Genomic DNA, 26568 nt, shown 5'->3' on the forward strand with positions numbered 1-26568 from the left:
GCTTCAAGGTCAAGATCACAAAACTCAAGCTCTTCAAGTTTTGATTTAGTTAGTGCATCCAAATTCATTATGCTAAACCAAACTCTCTTTTGCAAGTCAAAAACAGTTTCAAATTAGGAAACATTGTACTGCATGAGACTAAAATAGATTACTTCATAGATGAGAATTGGGGCTGTGTTTTAATGAGTGTCCTCGTATTTCCCAGAACACACACAAAAAAATTTACAAAAATCACATTTTAAATGGCACTTAGGGGTTATTTAGAGATAATAGCTTGCAATAACTCCAGCTTCTTTTAAGTGCTTTTTCCATATCAAGATGCATTGCCATGGATTTTGCTAAGACACAAGAAATCTAGCAAGCAATGAGGGCACAAGTCCACATCCTCAGTTTTGCAGTAAATGCACCTTTAGAACAAGTAGTTGTAAAATCCATGTTGCAGATCTTTTTCCCTTCTTGGAGTGGGAGAACTACAAGTACAAACAAGCTAGATTTACTGACAGCCACATGCCAACAATCAAGAGATGTCCCAATTTAAAACTCAGCAGGTAAAACAAAACTGCACAGTTCTGTGTGGAAGTGCCAAGTGACCTTTGCACACCCAGCAGACAGGGGTGTCAGGCCCTGGCCTTCACTGATGCATTTTGGTTTTCATGATCAGCTCACCATTTCTGTCATGTCAGACACTTCTGTGTTGTCCAACAGTGCTGTTACTCAAACAGCTTGGGCTAAGCAAACTCTTAACACCATGCACAAGCAATCATGGATGCAGCAAGCCACCTCTCTGCAGCTAGCAATCTTCAAGGAGTCAGGTCTGAAGCACACAGGCCATAGAAATAAGCTGGCACCACTGGTCCTCTTCTGCCTGCCTTGTTCACTGAGGCCATATACTACTGCTTTTGTGGTCACCTTCTGCAGGGAATAGAGAGGTTACAGCTAAAGCAAGCCCCATTGAAACAAGCTAACAGATACTGATGATTTCTGAATTTAAAATTCACCTAAAATCTGAAGTCCCATTCAATCTCTTTAAGTACTGATTACTTTGACAACCTACTCCTGTGGGCTTATATAGGGTCCTACAGGTTGCTTGGGCCAAAGTCCTATTTTAATGCCTTTTTCACAGGGTACTGGCACTCTCCCCATACCAAAATATTTGTTTCTCAGACTTTTCTACAAACCCCTTGACACCCTTTCTTTTGCTTGGGCCTCCTTCACAACTCTGCCATGCTGTACTTAGTCAGCAAGTATAGCATCTGACATGATGTAGCGCAGAGCTTGAGCCAACTAACTGATTCAAGAAATTTGTTGCAAATGCAATACAACAATTACACATGGATTCTAAACACAATTCACAGCAAAATTCATAAATATTTACTCCCTGGTGTTTGTGATCAATGCTCACAAGAATTTACACAGGATGGTCTGACTGTACCCCAGCTGCAAGTGCAAGGGTTATACGGTACCAGATTATCTCCAGCCATCAGCTTCAATGACAAACTAAAAACAATCAAAACAACCATCAGTGAGACCAGAAGACTCCCTGGCCCAACAGCTCTCCAGTTAAGTTTCCAGATCATGCAACTGTGAAAACCAGGTAGATAAGATTTTCTTACCTTCCACCCTTCAAAGGAGGAATCATCCCATGCTGCTGACTTGTGTCAGGTCACAGGACTGTACCATGCTCAGAGCAAAGCACCATCACTTGAAATACCTACTTTAGGCTGCCAGTGCTGGTCAGGTAATTCAGAAGCAGGAAGCCCCACCCACTTCAGACAGCAATTATTTGAGGTTTACTTTTTCTGCAGTTTTTTGAAACAGTAACAAAAGTATTGGAGTTTAATGTATCCAGCAGATAGCTTCAAGTTGGATGTCAGTGGCAGCTGCAACAAGTGATCTCTCCCTGTTTATGCTTACAAACTCCATTCACTCCCTTGCTATATTATCAGTTATGCTACAATGTGATGTCCTGGTTTACAGAGCCAAAATGAAACATTTTAAGCTTGTTTTCTCTCAGGAGAGAGAAGTTTGCAGCATCTGCTTCAAGTCAACAAGTTCTTACAGAGCAAGAGCCCAGAAACAAAAACTGTATTCCCACAATCTGTGTAGCCATGTTGCTCATTTGCCTTTATAGCTACAGAACTGCCCCTCCCAAATTCCCAAAGTTGCTTTCCCACCCCAAGGTTTTTATTTAAACCTTACAGACCAAGAGCCAAACGACAGCATGATTATTTATTATTATTTTGTGGTAGTACAATGGCAGCTTTACAAAAATGGCCAGTAGTCACTACCACGGTGAAATTTGTTACAACCTGATTCCCTGTAATATGAAACCTGTCTCTTGAAGTTTATGCGTGCCTACAAACTCCTCTTCACTCACTACAGCTTCAGCACATTCCAGTGTTGCCCCATAATCTTGACTGCTTGTTTCCAGGACATACCTAGGAATAAGAAACTTAAATAGGCTGGAAGTTCCGCCACAACTGTGGCTGCTTAAACTGTTGAGAGCAAGCCATTCCTCTTGATTTACAGGAAAAGTAGATGAATACAGCAAACTGAAGTGATACAGAGGGGATGAAGATGCAGTTCAGGACTGCTGACCACTTAAGGAATAATCTGTTCATTTAAAGTAAGTACTTAAAGTATTTTTGGTGTATCATGTTCTTTGTCAAGTGGAACAGCCTGCTTCCCTCTCTCCCACCAAAGCAGTAGAGTGCTGGTAGAAAAGGGAAGCTATGTAAGACTTGGTAATTGATGACATTTTGCAAGAAAATTCAGACTTCTGATCCATAAACCAGGAGGTGAGGTGTCTAACTTAGTCCTTCAGCTGGGAAACTTCATAGAGGTATGCACCAAGCATCTTCACTCCCTGGATGTAGTTGTACCTGCAAAGAAGACAATTTCCTTTAGCAGTGTCTTCATTGTATTTCTAGCAGATGTCCTTTTTGCAAAGCCAGTCTTACACACACTTTAAGGAAATTGCTGCTGCAAGCAACAGGCACTACTCCCCAAACCCCTAGATCTTCCCTACATCTGGCAAGACAGAAACAGCACACTTGGGGGAGAGGGCAGCCAAGCCCAGACACCAAAATAATGAAGCTTGCTTCTGGTTTCAAATACATCAATCTGGAAAACAACATTCAGCTACAAAGTATTGCCCAATCAGTCATTTTCTGCTGGGGAGGCACATTGCCATCCAGAGAATTAAACAAAAGCAAGAGCTCAATTCTTGGTGTTTTCCATTATATGTGCCAAGACACCCCAGCACATGAATAAATATTCTCTTACCTATTTAGTTTTTCATTTTGAGAGTGAGCACCATCATCTGCAGCTCCAACAGGAAGCAGCATAACATTCTTGCCTGTGGCTTCTTGAAAAGTAAGGGTAACAGGAATGCTTCCTCCCTCCCTTGTCAGGTCTGGTTCAACTCCAAAAACTAGAAAGGTGATATTCTAGTCAGTTTGAAATCTGTATTCTTTTTCCACAAACCCTTACTTATACCATCATGTACTCATCTGTACCAGGTGCTGGCCAAATCAGCCAGACTGCAAAGGCCACAAAACTGTGGAGCTTCTCCCCACAGATGCAGCACTGGAGTATTGTCACTGTCAGAGTTACACATCCACACTTCATCTGAAGGCCTGTCTGTACTCCAACACAAGTGAGAGTTGCTCCAGCTACCCAATACAATCTAGCAAAACTGATTAAGAAGGGTGCTGTGATGACCAAGCCTCACTGATTTTGGCTTAGCAGATGGTCTGAACTAAGAGACTCAAGCAAAAGCAACACCACACCAACAAACTTGTCCCAGAACAGTAGATATTAATTTGATATCCAGTATCTTTCCTTCCTCAGATTTCAGTTTAAAATTTGCAGATGACATGCTTCCTCACTTAGTGGGCCAAATTTATTAGATATGAATGCAGAACACTAAATATTCAGCAAACATGATCTCCTCAGTGTTTCCTGAGGTGCTGGAACAAGAGATTTTTAATCCTACCAATGCCAAGTGAAAAACTCACTGACCTGTCTTCATGGCCCTCCTACCAGCCATGTAGTGGGGGTGGTTGAAGTCTGACACCCAGGGTTTTCCACCATGGCCTAAGTACACTTTGAATTTGTTGGGACTCTGCAGCTCTGCGAACTTTTTGTTCAAGTAGTCTTCAACCTGTAAGAAAGATTGAATGACCTTATCTACTGCTAGCATTTGTATGAGCACTGGCAAAGATCACATTCTAATAAGATCTTAGGGACTTAGGTCACTACAAGTGTGCAGCAATACTTTTCCTATTGCTCTTATTTCTTAGTACTCCAATGATTCTTTGCTCTGGAGTCAAAATATCTTCTTTAGGCAAATTAACAGAATATTGTAGGACAATTAGTCAGTATGTCAAACACTGCTGCTTTTGAATATGCATTTCTGGCAGTCCAAGCACCCTACAATTAAGTTAGCATTCACTGGGGAATCAGACCATTACAGTCCACAGGATTCCCTCAGTTCTCATGTTGAGGTGCAGTACAAGGAATATAGTAGGAAACCAAATGAACAGAACTGCTTTAGAGAACAGAAAAACTCTTCCCCCAAGGTAGTGTGAACAGAAGTTTAGAGACACTTGGGTTGCTGCTATCCAAACAGCTCAACATACATTCTTTGTCACTTCTTCAGGAGTCATGTTTGGCACAAGCCTGATTGAGAACTTGCCAATCACTTTCCTAGGAATCACAGTCTTAGCACCAGAGGCTGAGAAGGCTCCTTCAATTCCATGGAGAGACAAGGAAGGGTATCTCCACCTGTGCATGAGGATCTCTCTCTGCAGAAGCAAAGAAAAAGATGCAAGGTCACATGAAGTTTGACAAAGGTCCCTAAACTAATGATTTCTTCAATCTAATAAAGAATTTAGAAGAAATAGTGCTTTTTTCCCATGCAGAAATGCAGCTCATTGAAGACCACTCAGAAGCTGTTACTCCCATTAAGCACATATTTTGGTAACACAGCTGGGTTCTCAGTTCCTTAAGAGACTCAGCAGTTCTAGTTTGGTTCTCTCCTACCTCAGTGGAACTTATGGGACATGACAAGTCAGCTTCTGATAAGGACAAGCACCATTTATAAGGTGCTCAAGCACAGCTTGTAGGGAACACTGAAAGCTCTAATTCCCACTGCCTCAAGACAGGCAGAAGCCAACATCACCAAGACACTGAGTAATTTCACATTTTTCTAAAACCCTCACCACTGCTCAGACTGAGGTTACAGTGTGCTTTTCTTTATAATATCAGCTGTATTGAAAAGCCTGAACTTCAGGTTGATTAAACTGACCACCACTGCCTTCCAGGTACACTTCCTGCATTTCCTGTTACCTTGGACACAGATGCTCAACACATTGGATCCTGAATTCATTTCAGTTGAGTTGCCCTGAGCAGACACAGGTACAGTGTCTCCAGCATAAACTTCACTGCAGAAATGCAGAAGACTTAAAAGTTGTGTCCTTTATGTTACAAGTTTCTTTTTTTCCAGGTGCAACCTGTTTCCAACCTCCTCTCCAAGCAAATGTAGCTGTCACAGTTCAAATCTCTCAAGCACATTTGCTTCTCATCTGAAAGTTACAGCCTTCTCTCCCTAGCCCTAAAGCCCTTCCTGCATGTATGCAGCTTAAAAGTCCCTTAGCTGGAATTTCAGCTGAGCCAAGACTGAACAGTTTCAGTTCAATATCACAAAGAACATCTTGCCAGCTCCTCTTTATATCCAAGCTATAATTCATGCATTACTTTAAAGGACAAGGCTAAGCAGGGAAGCCTGTGTGCTCCCAGTTGATATAAACCTGAGCATGTAAAGACAAGGTTAAGGATATAAATTGTTACTTATACCTATTTGAGTTAAGTTTGAAGTCTCTTGACAGTACTAGGACAGAAGACAGACCTGCACATGTAAACTTGCCTTTTACAACACCTGTGTCTGCTTTTTATGACAAGAGATGTATTTACATGCACAGTTTTAAATTAGTATGGGATAACTGTACGTGTAAGATCCAGTGTTGTTAAAAGCATTCATTTGGAGAGCTCCCAGGACAAAGATTTAACTTTAGACAGAAGTTTATTGAGCTTGAGATTGTTCAAAGATTTGGGCTGCCTAGCTCAAGATTACTAAACAGTCCTTGTTTGCCAGGTCTATGAACATGTTCAGCATGTCAGCCTTGAATTCAGCACAGCTAGGTTTCAAGCTCTTTTCTCACCTAAGGAGCAGTCATCTCTGAGCAGCTACTTTATTTCTAATAACCTACTGAACTTCCTACAGATGTAGAAAATCAGATGTTTTGTGTAGATTGTTATCTGACCTCTGGAAGATGGCCAACATTCTTATCTAGTGTGAAGAGAACAGCATTAAAGTTCTGCAGCAGTTTCAAATACTATTTATACAGAGTAAGAAACAAATTTAGAATTGTCAAGACGTCTTAAGTTAAACATGGGATAACCTAGAATAAGTTTTCAAACACCTAACACTGGCAAATCCTTTGCAAAGTGTTAAGTATGCAGTCTACTATACATTAAGCAAAATCATCTTCAAGGCATCCTGACCATTTTGAAGAAATCAGATTAATCCTCTGCCTAATAAATTACTTCATTACATAGATACATTCACAGAAGCTAGTTTCTTCTTGTACTAATACAGACAGCTTGATCTAGACAGAGTAGAAGAGTGAAACACACCTTTGCATCATGCAGAAGTCTTGCTGCTCCTACATCTTTTGCATATTCTGACAGGTCAAAATCAATCTTCTCATATAATGCCAGCTCCTCATCAGTAACAGGTGCCACTGCTTCATTAACACCTGGGATGAGGATTTTCCCTTTCTTGTCTACAAGAGAACCTGTAAACAAGAAGCACCTAATATCAGCATTCAACCAGAAGATACAAGATGCTACTGCTGGAACACCTTCCTTGGGAAACAGAAGTCTTGTTCCCTTTTTAGATGCATTCAGTGAAAAGTGTTTTCTTACCCATCAGAGCAATGAGATCTGTCATGGCCTCATGTACTGAACCACCATAAACTCCAGAGTGAAGGTCTTTGTCACAGCATTCCACCTGATTGGAGTGAATGAAGATTCAGGTCAACTTCAGCACAGAAATATTGCCATGTAGGGAGGAGACCAGAACAGACAAAGCCCAGCTAGAACATGATCTGGCCAAGGGTCAAGGAATGTCCCTATCATTTGTGGAAAGCAGAGGATAGTGTAGGTCAGGAGATGAGAAAAAGGCAGAGATATTTAATGTCTTTTTTGTCTCAGTCTTCAATATGAAGATCAGTTGTCCTCAGGATGCCCAGCTCTGAGCTGGAAGTTTGTGATGGGGAGATGAGGGAAGCCCATAATCTATGAGATGATTAGTGACCTGCTATGTCAACCCAGCTCTGAGCTGGAAGTTTGTGATGGGGAGATGAGGGAAGCCCATAATCTATGAGATGATTAGTGACCTGCTATGTCAATTAGCCACTCACAAGTCCATGGGCCCAGATGGGATCCACTTCACCCCAAAGTATAGAGGGGACTGGTAAAAGAACTTATCAAACCACTATCATCTACCAGCAGCTCTGATTAACTGGAGATGTTCCAGCTGACCAGAAAAGCACAAATGTGACATTTATCTATAAGAAGGGTGTATGTGAATGAAAATAATTATGCTATGAGACAAACCTTCAGTGAAAGTGCTGGCCTACCTTGCTTCACTTATCTGAAAGCTAACCCAATCACTCAAGTATCAGACAGGATAGCAAGAGAAGGATATTTAGACAATTAGAAAAAGCCATTCACCTAAGCAGCCTGTTTCATCTTTTCTGTAAAAGAGCTACTGGAGTGAAAAGGCTTGCACCACCACTCTTCTCCAGTGGAAAATTCAGTTTAATAATACTGGATTTGCAGTGTATTTCAACACTTACCTCTATGAAGTAGTAGCAGATACCTCTCAGACCATAAGTGATACAAGGCTTCTTCTTGCCTAGCCAGTAGTTGTCAGAAATGCAAACATAATCCACATCTTTAAAGAAAGCATCTCGCTGAGCAAAAATCAGTTCATCAAGGCCTTCAGATCCTGATTCTTCCATACCCTCTAGGCAAAACCTAATGTTTACTGGAAACTCCTTTGAAATGAAAAACAAGAACAGATTAAGCATATGAAAACATTTGACTCCTTCAGTAATCAGTAATTTTCATGTCATGTTCAAAGCAGAAAAATAGACATGGCTAAAATAGTTCCACAACAGTGGAATTTGTTAGTTATACAAAAACTGGCTTAAAGTTTGGACTGTGCTTATGTTGAGGGCACTTACATCACCCTTCATTTGATGGAGTATCAATTCTTCAGAAAAGTCACAAAAACTTGTCCCCAAACCCCTTAAGCATGGGAACACAGCAGAAATGCATTGCCAAAGGTAAGCCACCAGGCTAGGAAAACTATTATAGACCACAGGAATTGCATGCCACAGTAGGAACAGAGCTACCCTGTCTATCCAGTCTAGCATATTCTACATACACCTAGACAGCAACTGAGAACTGCTTATGCCTCTCAGAAGTGATAGAAACTTGTCTTGCAAGATAAAGCAAACGTCCTGAGCTTTTTCTGATTGCACATTTTCCTTAACAGAAATAAGCAAAGCTCCCAAATTTAGTATTAAGTCAACCTCCTCTTAGAGCTCAGTGGCAGTGAGATATTAAGCTTTGATAAAGGCCAAAGCAATTTGACATCCTTACATAACAGTGATCACATTTGACTATTCCTCCTGCTCCACATTTCATATGTATTTTCCTTCCTACATATTTCATTAAAGGAAAATTGTTAGAAGTGCAACACAAGCATCTATAATACTAACTTGTCTGCAAGTCAACTTAACCCTACTAGGAAATCAGAGAATTTACAGGATGATTGCATCATTCCTCCTATCAGCTGAATAAGCATGCTTCCCTCACAAGAGTTTGTGGCTTGGATAACATTTATTGCTAGACTTAGCTGTGTGTGAAAAAGCAGATTATGTTTTGGGCACATACCTGGTTAGTTTGCTGATAAGCCTCCAAAGCATTCAGCCAGGCAAGCACTGGACCTTTGTCATCTGTTGATCCTCTCCCATACAGCTTTCCTGTAGAAACAAGATACAAATTAACCAGTAAGGAAAAAAATTAGCAAGAAGTTCCATCTGTTTCCTAGAGGAGAACAATTTTTTGGATAACTTTTTTAACCCTACTTATATAAAAAACTTTTATTACTGATTCTTCATAAGCAGCAGTTTAATATTCTGCTTCACACTTCCTTTCAAGTGGGATAGGTACAGGACTGCAATAGTTCTCCCACTGACACAGCTACCCCACCTCTTCACCCAGCTGCTCCCCCAATAGGAGTTTATTATAAGCCAGGAAAAGATACAGCTGCCTTATCCTTCAAAATAATACAATTTTGTACAAACGCCTAAGAACAAAAACAAATTTTCTACTTTTGACAGAAATCTATCAAGTATCATCTTCAGTGCAATAACTCTTGCTTTGAAGAGTAAAAATTCAGTAGCCAATGACAAATCACTTCTCTGGATTCTTCAGAGAAAAGTGGATCTCCCTAGAAAGGAATTTAGTCAAAGACGAGTTTCACAGGCCACAGGGAATTCCCAGAAAATGTAGTACATGGGATCACAGCAGAGGTAGTTATCAGTGCAACCCAGGTGTGGCTACAACCCCTCAGCACACCACATAACCAGTGACAGAACAGGCCAGACAGCTGGCAAAGGTAAAGAGCCATTGGTGAATGGCTCCTGCATGGCCAGGCTGCACAGAGACAAGCCACAGCCTGAGGCAAGTCTAGATCTTGCCAGCAGATAACACAGTTTATTAACTTGGACTCTGCTGCCTAAGACTAAGTGCACAAGCAAAAGTACTATTTTGCACAGATACTCATTTTTCTGGCAACCACTGCTTATGCAACATGAGTGGTTGATGTCTTTCTATTGATATGATCTTTAACACTGAGAAAGTGAAACAAAAAAGAATCTCTTGGTAGCACCAGCTTTTACTAGAAAGGGAAGTTTGTCTTCTTTAAGTGCTGGTAATGCTGTTTCAATGGGAGACACTGCACCATTTCTTCATCCCCATTTATGGGAGAGGGACAAATTTTAGGGCACTGCCACTGCAAAAGAGCTTCTGTATTACACATAGTAGAGCAGTTAAACACAAGGCAACCCAGAGAGGCTGCTGTGCCACTCCTGCCTCCAGGCATAAAGAAGTTGTGTGGTGTGATTTTTCTCAGTAAAAGTTCAAAATTCCTGCAGTCTGACATGACCTTACAGACTTCAAGCTGTGAACAAGAAATTAGTTCTAAAAAGCTCTGTCAAAAAGACGGCGCCACAGAAGGCAGCAGTAAAGATTGTGCTGCAGCTACAAGGAAGCAAACATGCAAATTACAGCCTAGACTATCAGAAAATAAAACAATCCCAAGAGTAGCTGAGATTTTGTAGCTTGACTTTTACCATTTTCCCACCTGAACATTTTAACCTCAATACATTAAATAAACACCCATACCAGTTCTTACTCTCCTTCCCCCTTTCAATCAATGGTACAGCTTAGGAACAACTGAGGAATACTACACTTGTTACAGAAGTGCTCATCAGTTTGTGAACTCCACTGCCCTTACCATCTCTTTCCACCAGTGTGAAAGGCTCACTATCCCAGCCATCCTCTAGTGCTGCTGGCTGAACATCCAGGTGACCATATACACACACTGTCTTTTTGCATGGATCTGTGCCCAGTGTTCCCAGAACAATTGGTGGTAGGGGGATCTCTGATCCATCAGGCAGCTAGAAATAGGAAGGCAGAAGTTTTATTAAAATATGGAACATCCAAGTTTTAATCAGCTATATGAATTACTTTAATACTATGGAGGTTGAAAGTAGAGGCACAGACAGCTAAACAAAACTAATCTACTTAAACTGATTGCCAGAAGCAGGGTGCCCAAGAAGGCCTGATGGCATCATGCCAGTTAGTTTTCTGACAAGTCTCAGTAACAGTCAAAATGTTCCAAGCCACTTAGAGCTGTTAGCTTTAAACTACCAATCCTACATCAGATTTTTAGCAGAGCAAGCTGACTGCATGCCAAACTGCAATATCTAATGCTGACCTAAGCATAAGTGATAAACTCCATTCACTATTGGGTTCTGCACTTTCATCCTGCCCACAGTATAGCTCTTTGGACAAAGATTTCCTGGCAGTGGTAAGACTGGGTGTAACATGAGCCTACACCCACATAAAACCAGCATAAGACATTTCTCTGTACCAGCCTACATTGTTACACTAAGGGCAGGGTAGTGATGAACTCAGTTCAGGAGTTCAACAGTTGAATTTAGCTTAATCCCTTGGAATAGCCCATAAGCAATTATCACACTATTCCCAGTCAGCAAGTATTTCCCTTCCAGTGAACATGCACTTCTACACACTGTTCAGCAGATCAAGATCAGCTTTGACTTTTTGCTTATATGAGTCTCAAGTTTCAATTTTTTATCAACAGGTTACATGGTCCTTTGGCCAGCTGCAGCTCTACAAGAATTTACAGTAATCAATACACAACAAATTGCTGTGCAGCAGTAAAGCAACTTTGTTCTGACGAGTTCAGTTGCTTTACTTTGCCCTTCATAGATACAGCAGCAACACTGACTAGCTCTCTGTACTTAATATAAAACTGAACACTGAAGGTAGCCCTCGCAGATGGATTAAAGTTATCTAATAAAAATACTTACATATAAAACTCTAAAATCAGTTCTTGCTACCAAAAAGTTACAGTGATGAAAGGAACAACTTTGTCTCTGAATTAATTGAAATGTTTTTGATGGGGTTTTACGCTGTAGATAGTAGCAGAGCTAGAATTAGCAGCTAGGATTAACAGATTCCCTCCCAAGATTTCCTGCTGGAACCTGTAGCTACAAACAGGAGTAATCCAGTTGCCCAAAGCAAGAACTGGCTCAGAAGGCGCCCATAAGTACAGATTTCACTCAGCAGTCTCTCTCACCAATTACAAGGACAATCTCCTAAAAGTAGTAAACATTCTAGTAAATTTACTAGTAAGCTAGCAAACAAGGTTTTTAATGCCACTACCCAAATCTTAGTCTAACAATTTTGGTATGGGTCTTACTCTGAAGCAGGTAGTGGCTGGGCACTTCAGAGAAGGAGCATATCAAGTGGGCATTTCCCTACAATAAGATTATCATTATTATTCTCATAAGCACATACATTTCTCAGGAAAAAAAACCAAACAGTCTGGATAGCTAAAAATGAAGAGGGAGGTCATTCTTTTAACAAGACTTTTGAATCTAGTAAGGGAGCAATGCAATCCTGTGATGAATGTAACACTTCTGAAAGTTTTTCCAAAAGTCTTTTGGCAGACTTACTGAAACTTAAGTCAGCACTTTTATAGTCTGTGGTCTAAGGACCAATACCAGCCTGCTGTTTAAAATAGCTAACATTTTTGTTTGCAGGTGCTCTATTCAGGTTCAGTTCAAAAAGTATTTAAAACAGTCCAAAGTTTAATTCAACATCCTTAATTGGGTCCCAACCCAAGGTTTACTATAAATAAAGGCTTTTAACAGAAGGTTCAGACTGTGTGGCAGGATAGGCATTATCCTACATCACAACAGGCTACTGCCTTTCCAGGCCACTGCCCACAGGACCCTTTGTCTAATGATCCTGACCCAGAAGTCCATCAGACACCCAGGAATTAGAGACCCACAAAGATATCCCAAGTACCCCAAAGTCTGTGCTATCCTATGCTGCACACACAGCTTCACCTTCCTGCCTGTATTGTGCTGTGCATATTCCTGGACTGCAGGATAAACTGAGCCACTTGACTGCAACCTGAAGGCAGCTCCCACTGGGTACTGGGGATTACATCACCTGCATGTCCTTGACTTAACCAAAAAGTGCATCAAGAAATTCTCACAAAATCCTGTCAGTGGAACTGAATAGTTTGAATAAATAAAAAGGGAAAATATTTCCATGCATGGGATCTGCACAGTATATTGGATGCCTGCTAGATGCTCCACAGCTTGGAGGTGCTAGTATCTGCAGGGACATAAGAATATCCATGCCATCCTCTTTCTTTACAGTGCTAAGTCAAATAAACAGCCTTTTAATGGAGTCTGGGTGCCTTTCATACCGGGAGCATGAGAAGCCAGCACCTTCTCATGCAAAGCACCTTGTCTTCTGAAGAGATTTTTTCCTAAATTAAGCTGAAGGAGGATGCTCACATACCTTTTGTTTCCCGATATCCATGAGTTTGGTTGTGCCTCCCAGCCGCTCAATCTCCTTCGCAGCCACCTCCATCATGTGCTTGATTTCACCCCTCTTCTCTGGCCATGCTGACACACTCTGGATTGCCACCCACTCTGCCAGGCGCTGGAGACACGGGACACTACATGCTTTACTACACAGGCACCATGCAAACACCACCACACCTCGTAATTCAACCAACACTGGTTTAAGTCAAGCTCAAATTGAGGCAAATCAGATCTGTCCTCTGCTCAAAGAAGAGCTTTAATAGTACCCTCAAAAGCACCCTGAATCCTCACTAGCCTACAGCTGTCTCTGCTGCATGTCACAAAGTCTACACCAAGTAAGCTCATGAACATGACCACTTGTGTTTATTGTGCCTTTTTAGTTGCTGTTCTTCAAGTATCCCAAACCAGCTAAAGTCTTTTAGGCCTCTCAAAAAGGCCACTTTAGCTTGGTCTCCCCGTGTGAGCTCAGCAAGAACAACTGAGCACTTGGCATAGTTCATGCCCGAGTTCACAGCACCACTGATTCCTCCACGGGTGAAAGGGATTACAATACAACCTGTAACTAAATAGCAGGTCAAGCAGCAAAGTACCTCTTTGGAGAGGGCAACCTTGCCCTCTGTACCACAGCATAAATTGTTTTATACAAGAAAGCTTTGTTCCCAGCCTCATTTATAATATATTTTATCTCCCATCTCCAAAGGGAAGAAACTATAAACTTAGTTTGGCATTCAGAAGTCAGGGTCAGCTTACTGTATCTCTAAATAGGTCACCAGTTGCACTATACAGTAATATATAATTTTTTAATAAATTTATCATGGACATTAAGAAACAGTTCTCTGCCCTGATTCAAATCCCTCACTTGCTGTCTGGTCTCCCCTCTCTCCCATGACTTGACATTATTACTGAGCATATCATATAGTTGCAGCAACAAACTTGAAGTTGACCACCTAACTTCTAATATAGCATAGCTGCCCATGCTGCAGGACAAAACTCAAAATAAAACTTACCTGAACATAGAGGTCCTGGTGTTCATCAATGTATTTGAAGAGGGTTTCAAGAGCTGACATTTTTGGCCTAGTTTTCAGAACAGTGTTGCTGAAGATTCTGTTATAACATAAATAATTTAGCTTTCACAGGTTTAAGAAGTGACAGTCAGTAATCAAGAACCACAGGAGACTTTCACTTTTCAGCTTCTAATGCCACATGCCAAGTTGTACTAATAAAAAACCTGAGGCCTCTCCCTTTCATGAAATTAGCACAGTGAAGCAGCTAAACAAAAGCATATTTAAATTTCAACACCATTCTTTTTGCCTCTCCCCTCAACTTTCAAAGTTAAACTGAGCAGTCTTGTCTCTAGAGATACCTCAATGAAGTCACACAGTTAATTTTACTGCAGACTTACAAGCAAAATGTCACTCAAGTGAAATACAACTTCAAAGAGTAGATTTCATTATGAGTTTGACTAATAGCATGCCATAGGCTTGAATGCTGGTAGCCAGGTCCAAGAAAGCACCACACTTTGTGCTCTGCAGAGGTTAAAAGCAGGCAGCTGGAGAACTGTGCTTTCTTCAGCCTTAAGTCTCAACCTGCCACTCAGATTTCACAAATAAGGTCAGAACGAAGCCATGGCAACAAAGGCCAGCCCCAGTAGGTCATGAGCAAGTGATCAGTGACTACTTCAGTGCTACCACTTCCTCATTTTGTTTTTCTTTCAACTGAAGTTCATGTGAAAAAACCCAACACCTCTCTTCTTTTCAGTTTTCTATCTTACCAATCTGAAATCAATACTAAAAAGGAATACTGTCCACTAAAGCAACAAAGTAAATAAGCTTAAGCTTAAGTCTCAGGTTAGAACTAGAGATACAGCACCTCATCTACACCAGTAAAATAATGAGCTTTAAGCCATTCTGGGATTCTAAGGTTGAAAAGGACCACTGGAGGTTAGCTGGTCTAAAATGTGACCCTACAACACATTACTCCGGAGAGTGTCCAGAAGCCTTTTGAATAACTCCAGAGACAGAGGCTCCCTGAAGTGTGCCTCTGGAATCCAAGTGCCTGAACTAGGAGGAAAAACTCCAGTGTCCATGTAATACAAGCACATTCAGCAGCTCCAGCCACTGTGATTCAGTATTTTGTTGAGTCAGCTTTATGCCAGATTCTTTAAGCCTTTCTTCTGCTTCTACATGGTAGTCACAAGACATTTGTTAAAACATCTGACTGCACGCCTCAGGGTTTCTCGAGCAGCTGACTACTCTACATATCTGAAATAAACCCTTTCCAGCAGCAGGTTGTCCCACACAATACACTGTAACAAAAGCTCCACCCCAAATTTTCTTTCAAGCAAGGTTGCACTTGCAGAGATACTGGTGTTTGACACAGAAAAATCCTTTCCCTCATCAGAGATAGCATCAATTTAATTTAAAACATCCATCAAGTTTAAATTTCAATAACTAGGTTTACACAACCAATTAGAACATCCCCAAATCACCAGACAGGTAAGCATTCACTTCAATAGTGATGAAAGGTGAAAACTGAACACCTTCAGAAGGACTACGCAGACATAACCAAGTTAAATGCTTCTCACTGAAGCTGGGGCTCCCTAATGAAGGCACCCTCCTCACCTGCAGTAAGGCAGGATTCATGTGGAGCTTTTCAGGAAACCAGCACACAGGCATCATTCCAGGGCATCTGACCCTCCCCTTCACTCAACCGGTTTCTGTAGCAACCCAGGGCTCCAGCCTCACCGCACGGACACAAAATACAAGCGGCATGGAGGCTGACACTCTGCCCAACACAAACAAGATCTGAACTACTTGTTAAGTTAGGGACTACCTGGACTACTTTAAATATTACCTTAACCATAGTTAAATAGTTCTGAAATCACAAGGGCATTGAATCACACAAGTCACACTGAAGAGCTGCAAAGAAGCCTGCTCCAGAAAGCTTCAAACTACAAGAAGTATTAGCTGCTACACAGCAAAAGGCTGAATATTATTTCCCCCTTCGTCTTCAAAATCAGGTTTTGAACTAAGTCCTCAGAACGGAGAGCCGAACCCTTCCTACCCGTGCAGGAGAGGCTCCACAGTTTTACCTTTTCACAGGACTACAGAAGCTGCACCCTGAAATAAGTTAACCCACGGGACTATGACCGCACCGTAACAGTTTCGCCCTCCTTACCCACAAACAACATCAGTATCCGTGAGGAGAGCACTGAGCCGAGTTCAGAGCTCTCTACAGCCACCACTGAGCCCCGTGCTCACGTCGCAGGCTCAGCACTTCGGGCCGAGACTGACTAAAAGGTTAAAACATGGGGCTTTCTTTACAGGCTTTTGCCGCCCGGGGACGAGCCCCCTGCAGCCCCCCCGGCAGGAGACAGCCTGGGGCGGGGGGGAAGGAGGCAGGAGCGCGGCGGCTTCCCAAGGGCAACGCGGGGGGAGACAGCGACAGAGAGGAAGGGACAGGAGCAGCTTCCCTCCGGGGCAGCCACGGTGCCGCCGCGCCCCAAGGCCGAACGGACGCGCCACACCGGGGCACACGGAGCAAGGCCCGGCCCGCCGGCGGCGCCGCGCACCCGGCATTGCCGGCTCCTCTCCGCCAGGCCTGGGCGGCCACGTACGCAGGTGCCGCCGCACCACAAGGCCAAGGGACCCGGTCCCCCCGACTCCTCCCGACACTCACTCACTGCGACCAGCAAATTCCGGCTTCCACCTCAAGTAAAGACAACAGCTGCCGCCACGGCGCTTTAAATAGCACCGCGGCAGCCCCGCCCCACGGAGTGCACCGCGCCGGCCAATCCGCGGGCAAGGAGCGCCTCGGGGGCGGGGCTAAGGGCGGGAAGGGGCGGGGCCTCGGAGCGAGACCGAGCGTGACGGCGGGCGGCCCGTGTGGGGCGGGGCCGGAATAATACGGGACTGTAATTAAGGGAAATGAAATATGTAGGTGAATATAACATGGGGTCAGGGGCAGAGAGCAGTCTGGACAACTGAATTGCTCCAGCCGAAGCTGGGAGTATCCTTATGATCTTCCTATACTTGTGATTTAGATAGGTTAAATAAATTTAGATAGATTTAGATGTGGTTTAGACAGGTCCCTAGAATTAATAATCAAGAATTCTAATCATAGAATTAGTTATAGAATATCCTGGGCTGACAAGGATCCACAAGGGTTGTCAAAGTCCAACTCTGGTCCTGCACAGGGCATCCCCAAAACTCACACCATGTGCCTGAGAGCAGGTTCAAACGCTTCTGGAACTGGGCAGGCTGGTGCTGTGCCCAGACACCCTCTGGGTGAAGAGCCTTTTCCTGATATCCAACCTAAACCTCCCCTGACACAACTCCAAGCCATTCCCTTGGGTCCTGCCACTGGTGACACAGAGCAGAGCTCAGTGCCTCCTCTCCTCTTCCCCTCATGGAGAGCTGTAGCTGCACTGAGGTCTGTCCTCAGTCCCCTCTTCAAGCTGAACAGACCAAGTGACCTCAGCTGCTCCTCACACAGCTTCCCCTCAAGGCCCCTCACCATCTTGGTTGCCCTGCTTTGGATGTTCTCTAATAACTTTTTTACAGTGTCACCCAGAGCTGCCCCCAGCACTGAGGTGAGGCTGCCCCAGCTCAGAGCAGAGCAGGACAATCCCCTCCCTTGCCTGGCTGTGATGCTGTGCCTGATGTCCCCCAGGACAGGGTTGGCCCTCCTGGCTGCCAGGGCACTGCTGACACAACTTACCATCAACCAGGACCCCCAGGTCTCTTTCCATTGTGCTGCTTTCCAGCATCTCATCCCCCAGTCTGTACATCCAGGGTTTCCCCATCCCAGGTGCAGAATCACTTGCCCTTGTTAAATTTCATAGGGCTAGTGTCTGCCCAGCCCATTAGTTTATCAATATCTGCCTCCAGAGCCTCCCTACCTTCCAGGGAGTTACACCCCCTCTCAATTTATTATCATGGGCAAACCAATTTAACATCATTGGTTGGATAAGGGAAGTGCAGTACGAATAGTAAGATGAGAAAGTGAAATGAGGTCACCTAATGAAGAACTCCTAACAATGATGGAAAGGAATTAAGTAATTTTACATGCAAAAAGATAGATAGAAATCCAAGTAAGACTTGCTGTTACCTTGTGCCTGCTCTGCATGAAGCCAGCATTTATAAAATGGGAATTGCTGCTGCCGATGAATAGCTCTGATATGTGCAGCTGCTAATCATGCATGGATGTAATTTGGAAACTCACTTTGGTTTCTGGACATTCTTAAAATAAATGTAAAAATGACAGCTGGCCCTTGGCTGTAGTAAAAGTATTTGTTACCTAAATTACTGAGGAAGGTTCACCACTCAGTCGAACCTATTGGGCACTGCCACAAATATTAGAAAAAGGGCTGTTGAAATTTGCTGAGGGCACAAAGCTGGGGAAGTGGAGTTGGTACAGGAAAGGAACAGCTCAACAACCCTGAGGATCACAGAAAGAAAGCCAGGATGAAATTAGGCAGCTGGAAGCTCAAGAGCTGGAAACAAGTGAGAAACAGTGAGACATACTAGCTGGTCTGTGAGCTGCCATGGGGGGGAGGTACATAATTTGGGAACTTGGCTGGTGGTGCTGTGTGGGGTAAGGTAAGTTCTAGAGCCTTGCATGAGGCTGGTCTGGCCACAGGCCATGCTGAGCTGCAGATTCACAGGCTGATGCCAGCCTTGGTTTGTCCCCAGGCAACTCCCTGGGGACACCTGGCTCCTGGCTGGGGATGGGATGGGATGGGATGGGATGGGATGGGATGGGATGGGATGGGATGGGATGGGATGGGATGGGATGGGATGGGATGGGATGGGATGGGATGGGATGGGATGGGATGGGATGGGATGGGATGGGATGGGATGGGATGGGATGGGATGGGATGGGAGCTCCTGCTGTTCCTGGCAGCACAGACTCTGGGGAAGCCTTGACACCAGGACACCTCACGTGTTCTGGGAGAACAGATTGCAAAATGTACCCTAAATGGATATATGGAACTTAGAAAATGGAGTAAAGTTTCTATTTGCACTTATGTTAGGAAAAATCTTGCCTGGAAGCTACAGGGGAAAAAAAGATTTAACAAATGAAAAATTTAGAAAAGGAAATAAAAACTGCTTCTAAAAAACTGCTTCTAAAAAACTGTTTGTTGCATTTATGAAGGGTGTTATGTGACATGACTCAGGATGATTTCTGCTGACCTATTTTATTCTCATGTTCCTACATGGAAGTAATTTCTGCTATTTTTTTCTCATGTTTCTTAAAAACATTCACAAACCAGAATAAGAATCAAGGACACAAGCTGACAAAAGAAAGGCATTAAAGAATTATTTGTTGTGTAGCAACTATTTTGTATTGTATTATCACAGTTTTCTGTAAGCCTGTATTGATCTAAATCCACAAAGGATTATGTGAGGAATAAATACAAAAACCACACAGTAACTTACCTGAGGGTAAACAACAATTTATTATGAAAGATAACAGGCCCAGTTATCAGCTTTGAGAGCCTTGTAAGTTGTCTTTATGGAAACACCGTTTTGTTTTACAAGGCTGTTAATTTGGAGGTGAAAATAATGTATGCATCATAAAAATCCTTTGGGAATGGAGGAAAAAGGAGAGGTGGGAAAAGACACATTTATCAGAAATGATTTAGGGACAGGGGCTGACAAACAAGGTACTTTATAAAGAAAATATAAGGATGCTCATCATTCTCTGATTCTGCCAGAGATATCTAAACATCTAAGCTGCTCTGTTTCTTTTTTTACTACATTGTCTTTGAAATAGTTTTGTTCTAAAGAAATAATTTGTAGGTACTTGTGTCATTGCTTTTAATCACAGGGATGTAGCATGTATGAGTCAGCTGAAGCAGGAGCAGCAGAGTAAGTGAGGAGCCTGAAATATAAGCACTGGTCTGGGAGAGGACAACTGTGTGAATCAGCTTTTTGGATGGCTGTGGGCTGAGAGCCACAGGGCTGTGGGAGGTCAGCAAAAATGCCATTAATAGTGTGGCTGTCCTTTCTGAAAAAAAATCCATGAGAAATGATGAAAGGGGACAGAAAGTTTCTATGTTTCTACAGTACACATACACAATCTCACTCTCACTTTTTTTGAAATTTCAGGTGGGGATGACCACCTATTTGCAGGTGTATGCCATCTAAAAATTTCACATTGTTCAATTTTTTTTTTCTCTTACATGAGATAAGTCACAACATTTGCTTTAGTGCACTTCTGAGCATCATAGAAAACTGAAATTAGTTGTCTTCAGCCTCTTTATTGTATCTTGCTATTTCTTGCTCTGTCTTCCCCTTTCCTCTTTATTTTGCACATTTCTGCTTGGGTGATTCACAAGCCAAACTTTCTAAACACTGGTTGCTCACACTGCACTGGGCAAACTGCTAGACTGAAAGGGAAGATTGTAAATACGGATATGCAGAACAGTGCAGCTTTGTTGGATTTCTTTGCTTTCCTGCAAACAATAGTTTTTGAGGTAGTGACAGCAAATTTTAATAAGGATGTTTAAGGATGTCCTCACTGGTTGCTTTAATCCTTCTGAACTCTGTCCTATTTATATCACACCCATGTGAATGTGGACATTTTCACTCCATTAACATTGCTCACCTTAAGTACACCCACTTCTGCTGGGTTTGATTTTGTTGACTAAAGGTGAACAGATCTGCTTATCCCTGGAAATTGCATTGCCACTGACATTCCAGCAATGTTAGCCTCACCTATTACTCCTGCTTTTCAAAACCAGATGGCCTCAAAGCCCAAACACATTTAGAGGAATAACATTAAACCAAAACAAATCAAAGTATCATTTACTATCCAGTCAATGATTTGGCTCCAGAGGTAACCTTGTCCTGGCCTCCAAAAAATGCAGGGCTGCTTGTGTGATATACTGTAATTGCAGAGTGCTGAACACTTGGGTGTGTTCATGGCCTCTCTAATCTACATATGCATGTGTGCCATGTAGTAATTAGCAACCCTGATCCTCACAGGCTTCTTCCAACAAAATAATTTTTAATAGGTGATTAATCAAAATACAGGACAGATTACACTTAACCTAGACCTAACCACGTAGTAAATGTTGATGTTGACATGAGAAAGCCTAGTGTGGGGGTCTGTGTGCCCAAGTCCCTGGTCAGAACCCAGACAGAATGCTCTATGGCACTTCATTGGACTCTGCACTCAGCTTTTGCTGCTGTGAAACATGCACACAGAGGAATGTTGCAACTGAGAAAGAACTGAATCAAAGTCTAGAGTCCTGGTGCTGTGATCCTTCTTCCCATCCTTGCATAATGGAGCAGTAGTGTGAAATGGAACCTGTGTGGCTCAGTAGCCCAAGCAATAGTAAATGTTAGAGGACCCTTCTCCCTCTCTCTGCTTCTTCCCTTCCTCTACTATTTATTGACTACTCCTTTTGTCATCTTCTGTGTCCTCTCACTATGCTGAGCCTGACAAGTGGAGGATTTATATCCCCTGTGGCTCCATCCAGTCCAGCTCAGAGCAGACAGATCTACACTGGTCTTCCATGAGCCCCCATGGTGTTGTGCCACTGTGGAGCAGACAGGCACACAGCGTGGCTCTGTACTGCTGTGCTAGGTTGACTCTCTGACTTGATTGCCACAAGCATGAGGAGCTAATCTGCCCTGCAGTCGTGGGTTGGATACTCAGGAGGCCCAGCATGCTCACAGAACTCCTTCCTTACCAATCTCTACAAATCTCTTCCTTTCCCCAGCTTCCTGGCTCAGTGGTTGACACAACAAACTTCTTCGCATCTCTGGTAGTCTCTGTACCAATAAGGTTGTAACTCTCCTGATTAAAAAAAAAAAAAAAAAACCAAAACAAAACACTCAAAATGCTTTAGATCCTCTTGTATTTTTACAAAGTACCAAAACATCCTGGATTACTCGGCCTTCAGCTGATTTCTTAACTAAGCCAATTCAGGACACCATAGATCTTGAAGTCTTTCCTCCTAGGCACTAGATTGATCTGCAAACCATGACAGCATAAAGTAGAATCAAGGGTCTTGCTGTATGCTGCTGGATAACTCTTTGCTCCTTTTTTCCTGGCTTTATTTAAGGTGGTTTTGCCCTTCCCCAGAAGTGCTATTTTGTTGAGTCTGTACACTATATTTCAACCTGTCCTTTCCATTTCCTTTTCTCAGGATGCACCAGTGACACGTTGGCAATGTCACTGTCAGAAACACCCAAACTGACCTGTCTAGAGGGTTGGAGAGATTCCCTCAAAATTAGAGAGAGTGGAAGAGAGCTAACAACAAAAAAAAATCCAAACCCTCCCCCAGCTTCTAAATTCAGTGTGCAAATTTCACAGATATCAATGTGCTTTTGGCAGCATTCTCCCCATTACATTGCCCTAACATAGTCCAGGAATAGGCAGTCTATTTTATGGATCTTGTGCTCAGAGAGGGCAGGTACTGTTCCTGCTTCTCATTTTAAGGCACTGATTAAAGAATGGTGTGAGAGGCTGTTAGTAAATTGCTCTTTTCCAGCACCTCAGAGGACTGGCTTGCAAACTGCAGAGCCAACATATCTCAGAAAGTCATTGAATGGGCATGCCAAAGATTCCTTGTTTGCTGAAGTGTTAGGTCAGGTGTGCCAGTGCTTCTAAAGGAGTAAAACATGCACCTGCATCCCTTTGCTCATTGTCTATTCCTCTGCCTGAGGGACTAATGCACTCTATGCTTCTGCCTGCTTGTTCTGGTACTCTGCATTAATGTAACAAGTCAATGGCTCAAATGGGAATGGTGAGATGTGTGTCATGTAACAGGCACGTGTAAAGGCAAGCAAAGAGTCAATAACCCAGCTAGATGTGCTCTGAGTGCAAATGAGAACCACAGCTCTTGGGCACTGCTTCAGTCCAGCATTTTTCTTTGCAATGACCAAAAATCCCAAATGCAAAAACATTCACTCTTTTTCTGCTAAATCTCAACTATCCTTGTATTTCATTCCAGTGTTTCATCACAACTCCATGCCCAGTTTATCCATGCTGAAAGTGCATGGGATGTGCCATATGTGTGAGTAGATGCCATTTTCAATTTCTCCTTAAGTATATTTCGGGATATTGGGAGATTTTATTTCTCTCTTTTATAAGTTGTTGATTTGTCAGTGTGAAAGAGAAATATTAAAGAAGTTTGGCCAGCAGTGCATGCTCTCCTTGATAAAATGGAGCCTAAGTGCTTTCCCATCTGGAATTTTACTCCAGAGACACAACTCTTCAGGGCTGCTTTTGGTATCTCTTGTGATTTCACTGTGGTTTCATTCCCACTCCTTTGGTGGATCTTCTCTCTTCCAGGACTGAGGATCACATCTGGAACATTGTAATCCCTGTTTTTAATTTTTGGAAACTTGCTATGAGTTCTTTTGCTCAGAACATATGTGTGTGTGAGTCTGTACAGCATGGGCTGAAAGCACAATTTCATTCTATGCAGGAAACAGGGACCTGCAAAACCAGCAATATTGAATGTTGTCCAACAATGGCATCTCTGCATATTCCTCCTTTTATGTTCCTTTGTGTAAATCAAAAGCAAGTCCAAGCAAATCCACTGATTCTGGATCAGAATTAAGGACTATTTTTTTTGTCCCCCAAGAGGAAACATGATGTTGCTAGAGATGGGGGAAAGGGGCTCCTAAAATACAATAAGTCTTCCAAGGAGAGAGGTGACTGACAGAGGATGTTGGTGGTCAACAAGGGCTATGAAGAACTGAAAAGGTAAATCAATGAAGAATAAGGAGAAAAATGAAAGTAGGAAAGAAAACGGGATTGTACTGAAGACAAATGACAGAAAACAGAAGATTGTGCCTGTGGAAGAAGCTACAGGAATCTGTTCCTGAGGCTTCCCAGTCACCAACTCTTCTGCTCAAAGCAGGAGGCAGCACCAGCACCATGGCACTGCTTGGCTGTTATACTGGCTGTTGGTGCCCGTGAAGCAGTGACTCCCCAGAAACAGCCTGGCCACCAGAACCACTCAGGCTCTTGGAGGATGCTTGCATGAAACAGGAGGAACACCCTACAATAGTGGCACTGCTGCTGCTCAGGATCCCACACATAGATTCCTTGCTCAGGAGTAACACAGGGGAATCACTTGCACTAAAGGCTGCTTAACTTTGATAGAGTTATGAGCTGTTTGTTGTAAGCAATACAGAAATTGAATAGTCTACTCTTCCCTAAACAAATGTCATACAACATTGGATGCATGCAAACTAACAATATATTACCTAAAGAAAAGCTAATTACTTATTAAGTCTGATAGAAAATTGGATTTCACTAATGGATCAATTTGCAGTTTGCTCCATGCCCGGCTATTCATCATTTGCAAAGAAACTGCAGTGGACAGCTTCAAGGAAATAACTGAAAGTAATTAAGTTTTACAGAACTGGTACTGAAATCATCCATGATCTTCCTAAACCATCATTTTTTTTCTACTTCAGGTCTGGATTTTTAGAAGAGAAGTCAAAAAATGGACATGCTAATATGTAAATGCTTCATGATCAACTGTATGTGATGGCTCAATTTAATTTTTAAATATGCAGTACTGTAGTGCACAGCCCTTAAGCCAAAAAAAACAAAGCAGAAGAATCAGAAAACTGCTATAAATTAAAATTTTCCTATGTGAGTGGAGAAAAGCAGCACAGACTCTCCCTGGAAATTCTATTTCCAGTTCACAAAACTTTTCCTGTGCAGTATCACAAGTATCCACTTGGTGGTTACTTGTGCCTACAAAGGAGGCACATTCCATCTCCAAGAAGCAGTTTTGCTTTCCATTTCTCTTCTAGTAACAGACAGCATGAAGACCTATGGCTGCATTTTGCAATTTATGACATAACAAGATGCCAACTTGTGAACTTTGGGTATCCTAAGTCTCTCTTGCCAGTAGAAACAAATTTAAAATCAGTCTGGTACAAATTCCGAGCATAAACTCATTTCAGGGTCTTCAGCCATAGAGCTGGATTAATTTAATCTGTGCAGCAATATGATATCTCTTCTGGTAGTATCAGCTGTCTAAATGTTTTTTAATGCACTGAAATAATAAGTTTGGTCATTTGACTAGAAAAGATGACACTTAACTTTTTTTCTTTTGAGCTACCACATATCTAAATTATCACAGCCCTGTGAATGCCATCTGTTTATTATGTGTAATATTCTGCTCATTTAAATTACTTTAAGCCATTCATGTAAATAACAGCCCAATGCCAGACAGAATTAGCTTATTAGATAGTGGGGTGTTTCTTTCTACACAGCCCTACTGCAACTTCTAAGTATTTCTGGAATTGCTTCAGACACTCATAAAGAGAGGCTACAAAGAGCCAGATTCAGTATTGGCATAATGAGATCACTTGGCCTGAACTTGATGCAAAGACTGGAAACTGCACACAGAAAGACTGGAAAACAATCTCAGCATTTTCCCTTTTTTGTTCACCCTTTCACACGCTGTGGACAGATAAACATCATGCCATATAGCAGCAGATTTCACTGGGGAGCATCCTCTTAGGCTTGGAAAATTGTTCTCAAGCCACTGACTCCAATCCCAGGCAAAGAAAATGCCACTTATAATTCCCCTCACAAACTGATTCAGCTTCATCTTACTGCTAATTTTCCTTTGGGTGGCTGGTAACATAAACAGGCAAAGAATGTAGCAGAGAAGCAATAGGCAATATTGTAACAGGCACTATTTGGATATATGGACAAAAATTCCAGAGTATTTGTTACCTCTTAATTTTTCCATCTCATTTGAAGAATTACAAGTAAACCACAGTCTGCTACAGCGATTGCCAAGGTATCTTACTGGCTTCTTCAAGCGATACTGTTTCCAAATGAGAGGGAAAAGTTGGCACGAGGTTAAAAAAGAAATTAATTGAAAGGGGATATGTGAGAAGAGCAGGACAATTGAAGTCTGCTATGTGGAATCTAGAAAGTGTTAAAAGGCAAAGAGAAAGCTGGTATCTTTGGCTTTCCTGGGCAACTATGCTTAAGAGATATTTCAAAAATGAAAAAGTATAATTTTAAAATTCTATTTATTCATGGCAAAGCTTTTTTTGTCTAAACACTTGCCCTTGTTTAAATTAGTGAATTATACCAGGCTTTTCCCTTGCCCACAAAGCTGCACTCTGTTTTTTATACTGTGCCATTTTTCTGCTTCTGGTTAACAATGTGACCCAATAAACTCACTGCTCACTGGTGCCATAAAACTTCTGTGAGCAGTTTGCAACACACTCTTTTTGATTAATGGCATAAATGAGAAAATACATTTGGATTCCTCTGGTAG

At 42.3% G+C, this 26568-nt stretch overlaps 1 protein-coding gene across 2 annotated transcripts; it reads right to left on the reverse strand.

Moving 5' to 3' along the window:
- Positions 1-2216: 2216 nt before the first annotated feature.
- Positions 2217-17062, reverse strand: CNDP2 (carnosine dipeptidase 2). 2 transcript variants are annotated; one of them, XM_079302135.1, is made up of 12 exons: positions 16964-17062; positions 14297-14393; positions 13264-13407; positions 10658-10820; positions 9031-9119; positions 7926-8126; positions 6991-7075; positions 6700-6860; positions 4644-4808; positions 4024-4165; positions 3286-3433; positions 2217-2882 (listed from the first exon to the last, which is right to left on the reverse strand). In XM_079302135.1, exons 2-12 carry the CDS (start codon positions 14354-14356, stop codon positions 2813-2815), a joined length of 1428 nt encoding a protein of 475 aa, XP_079158261.1. In that variant the 5' UTR covers positions 14357-14393; positions 16964-17062; the 3' UTR covers positions 2217-2812. The 2 variants fall into 2 exon arrangements, with proteins under 2 accessions (XP_079158261.1, XP_079158260.1); XM_079302134.1 differs by having other exon boundaries at positions 16968-17000.
- Between the last annotated feature and the right edge of the window lie 9506 nt (positions 17063-26568).

This window comes from Erithacus rubecula (assembly GCF_903797595.1).
Source record: "Erithacus rubecula genome assembly, chromosome: 3".
NCBI classification, from domain to species: Eukaryota; Metazoa; Chordata; class Aves; order Passeriformes; family Muscicapidae; genus Erithacus; species Erithacus rubecula.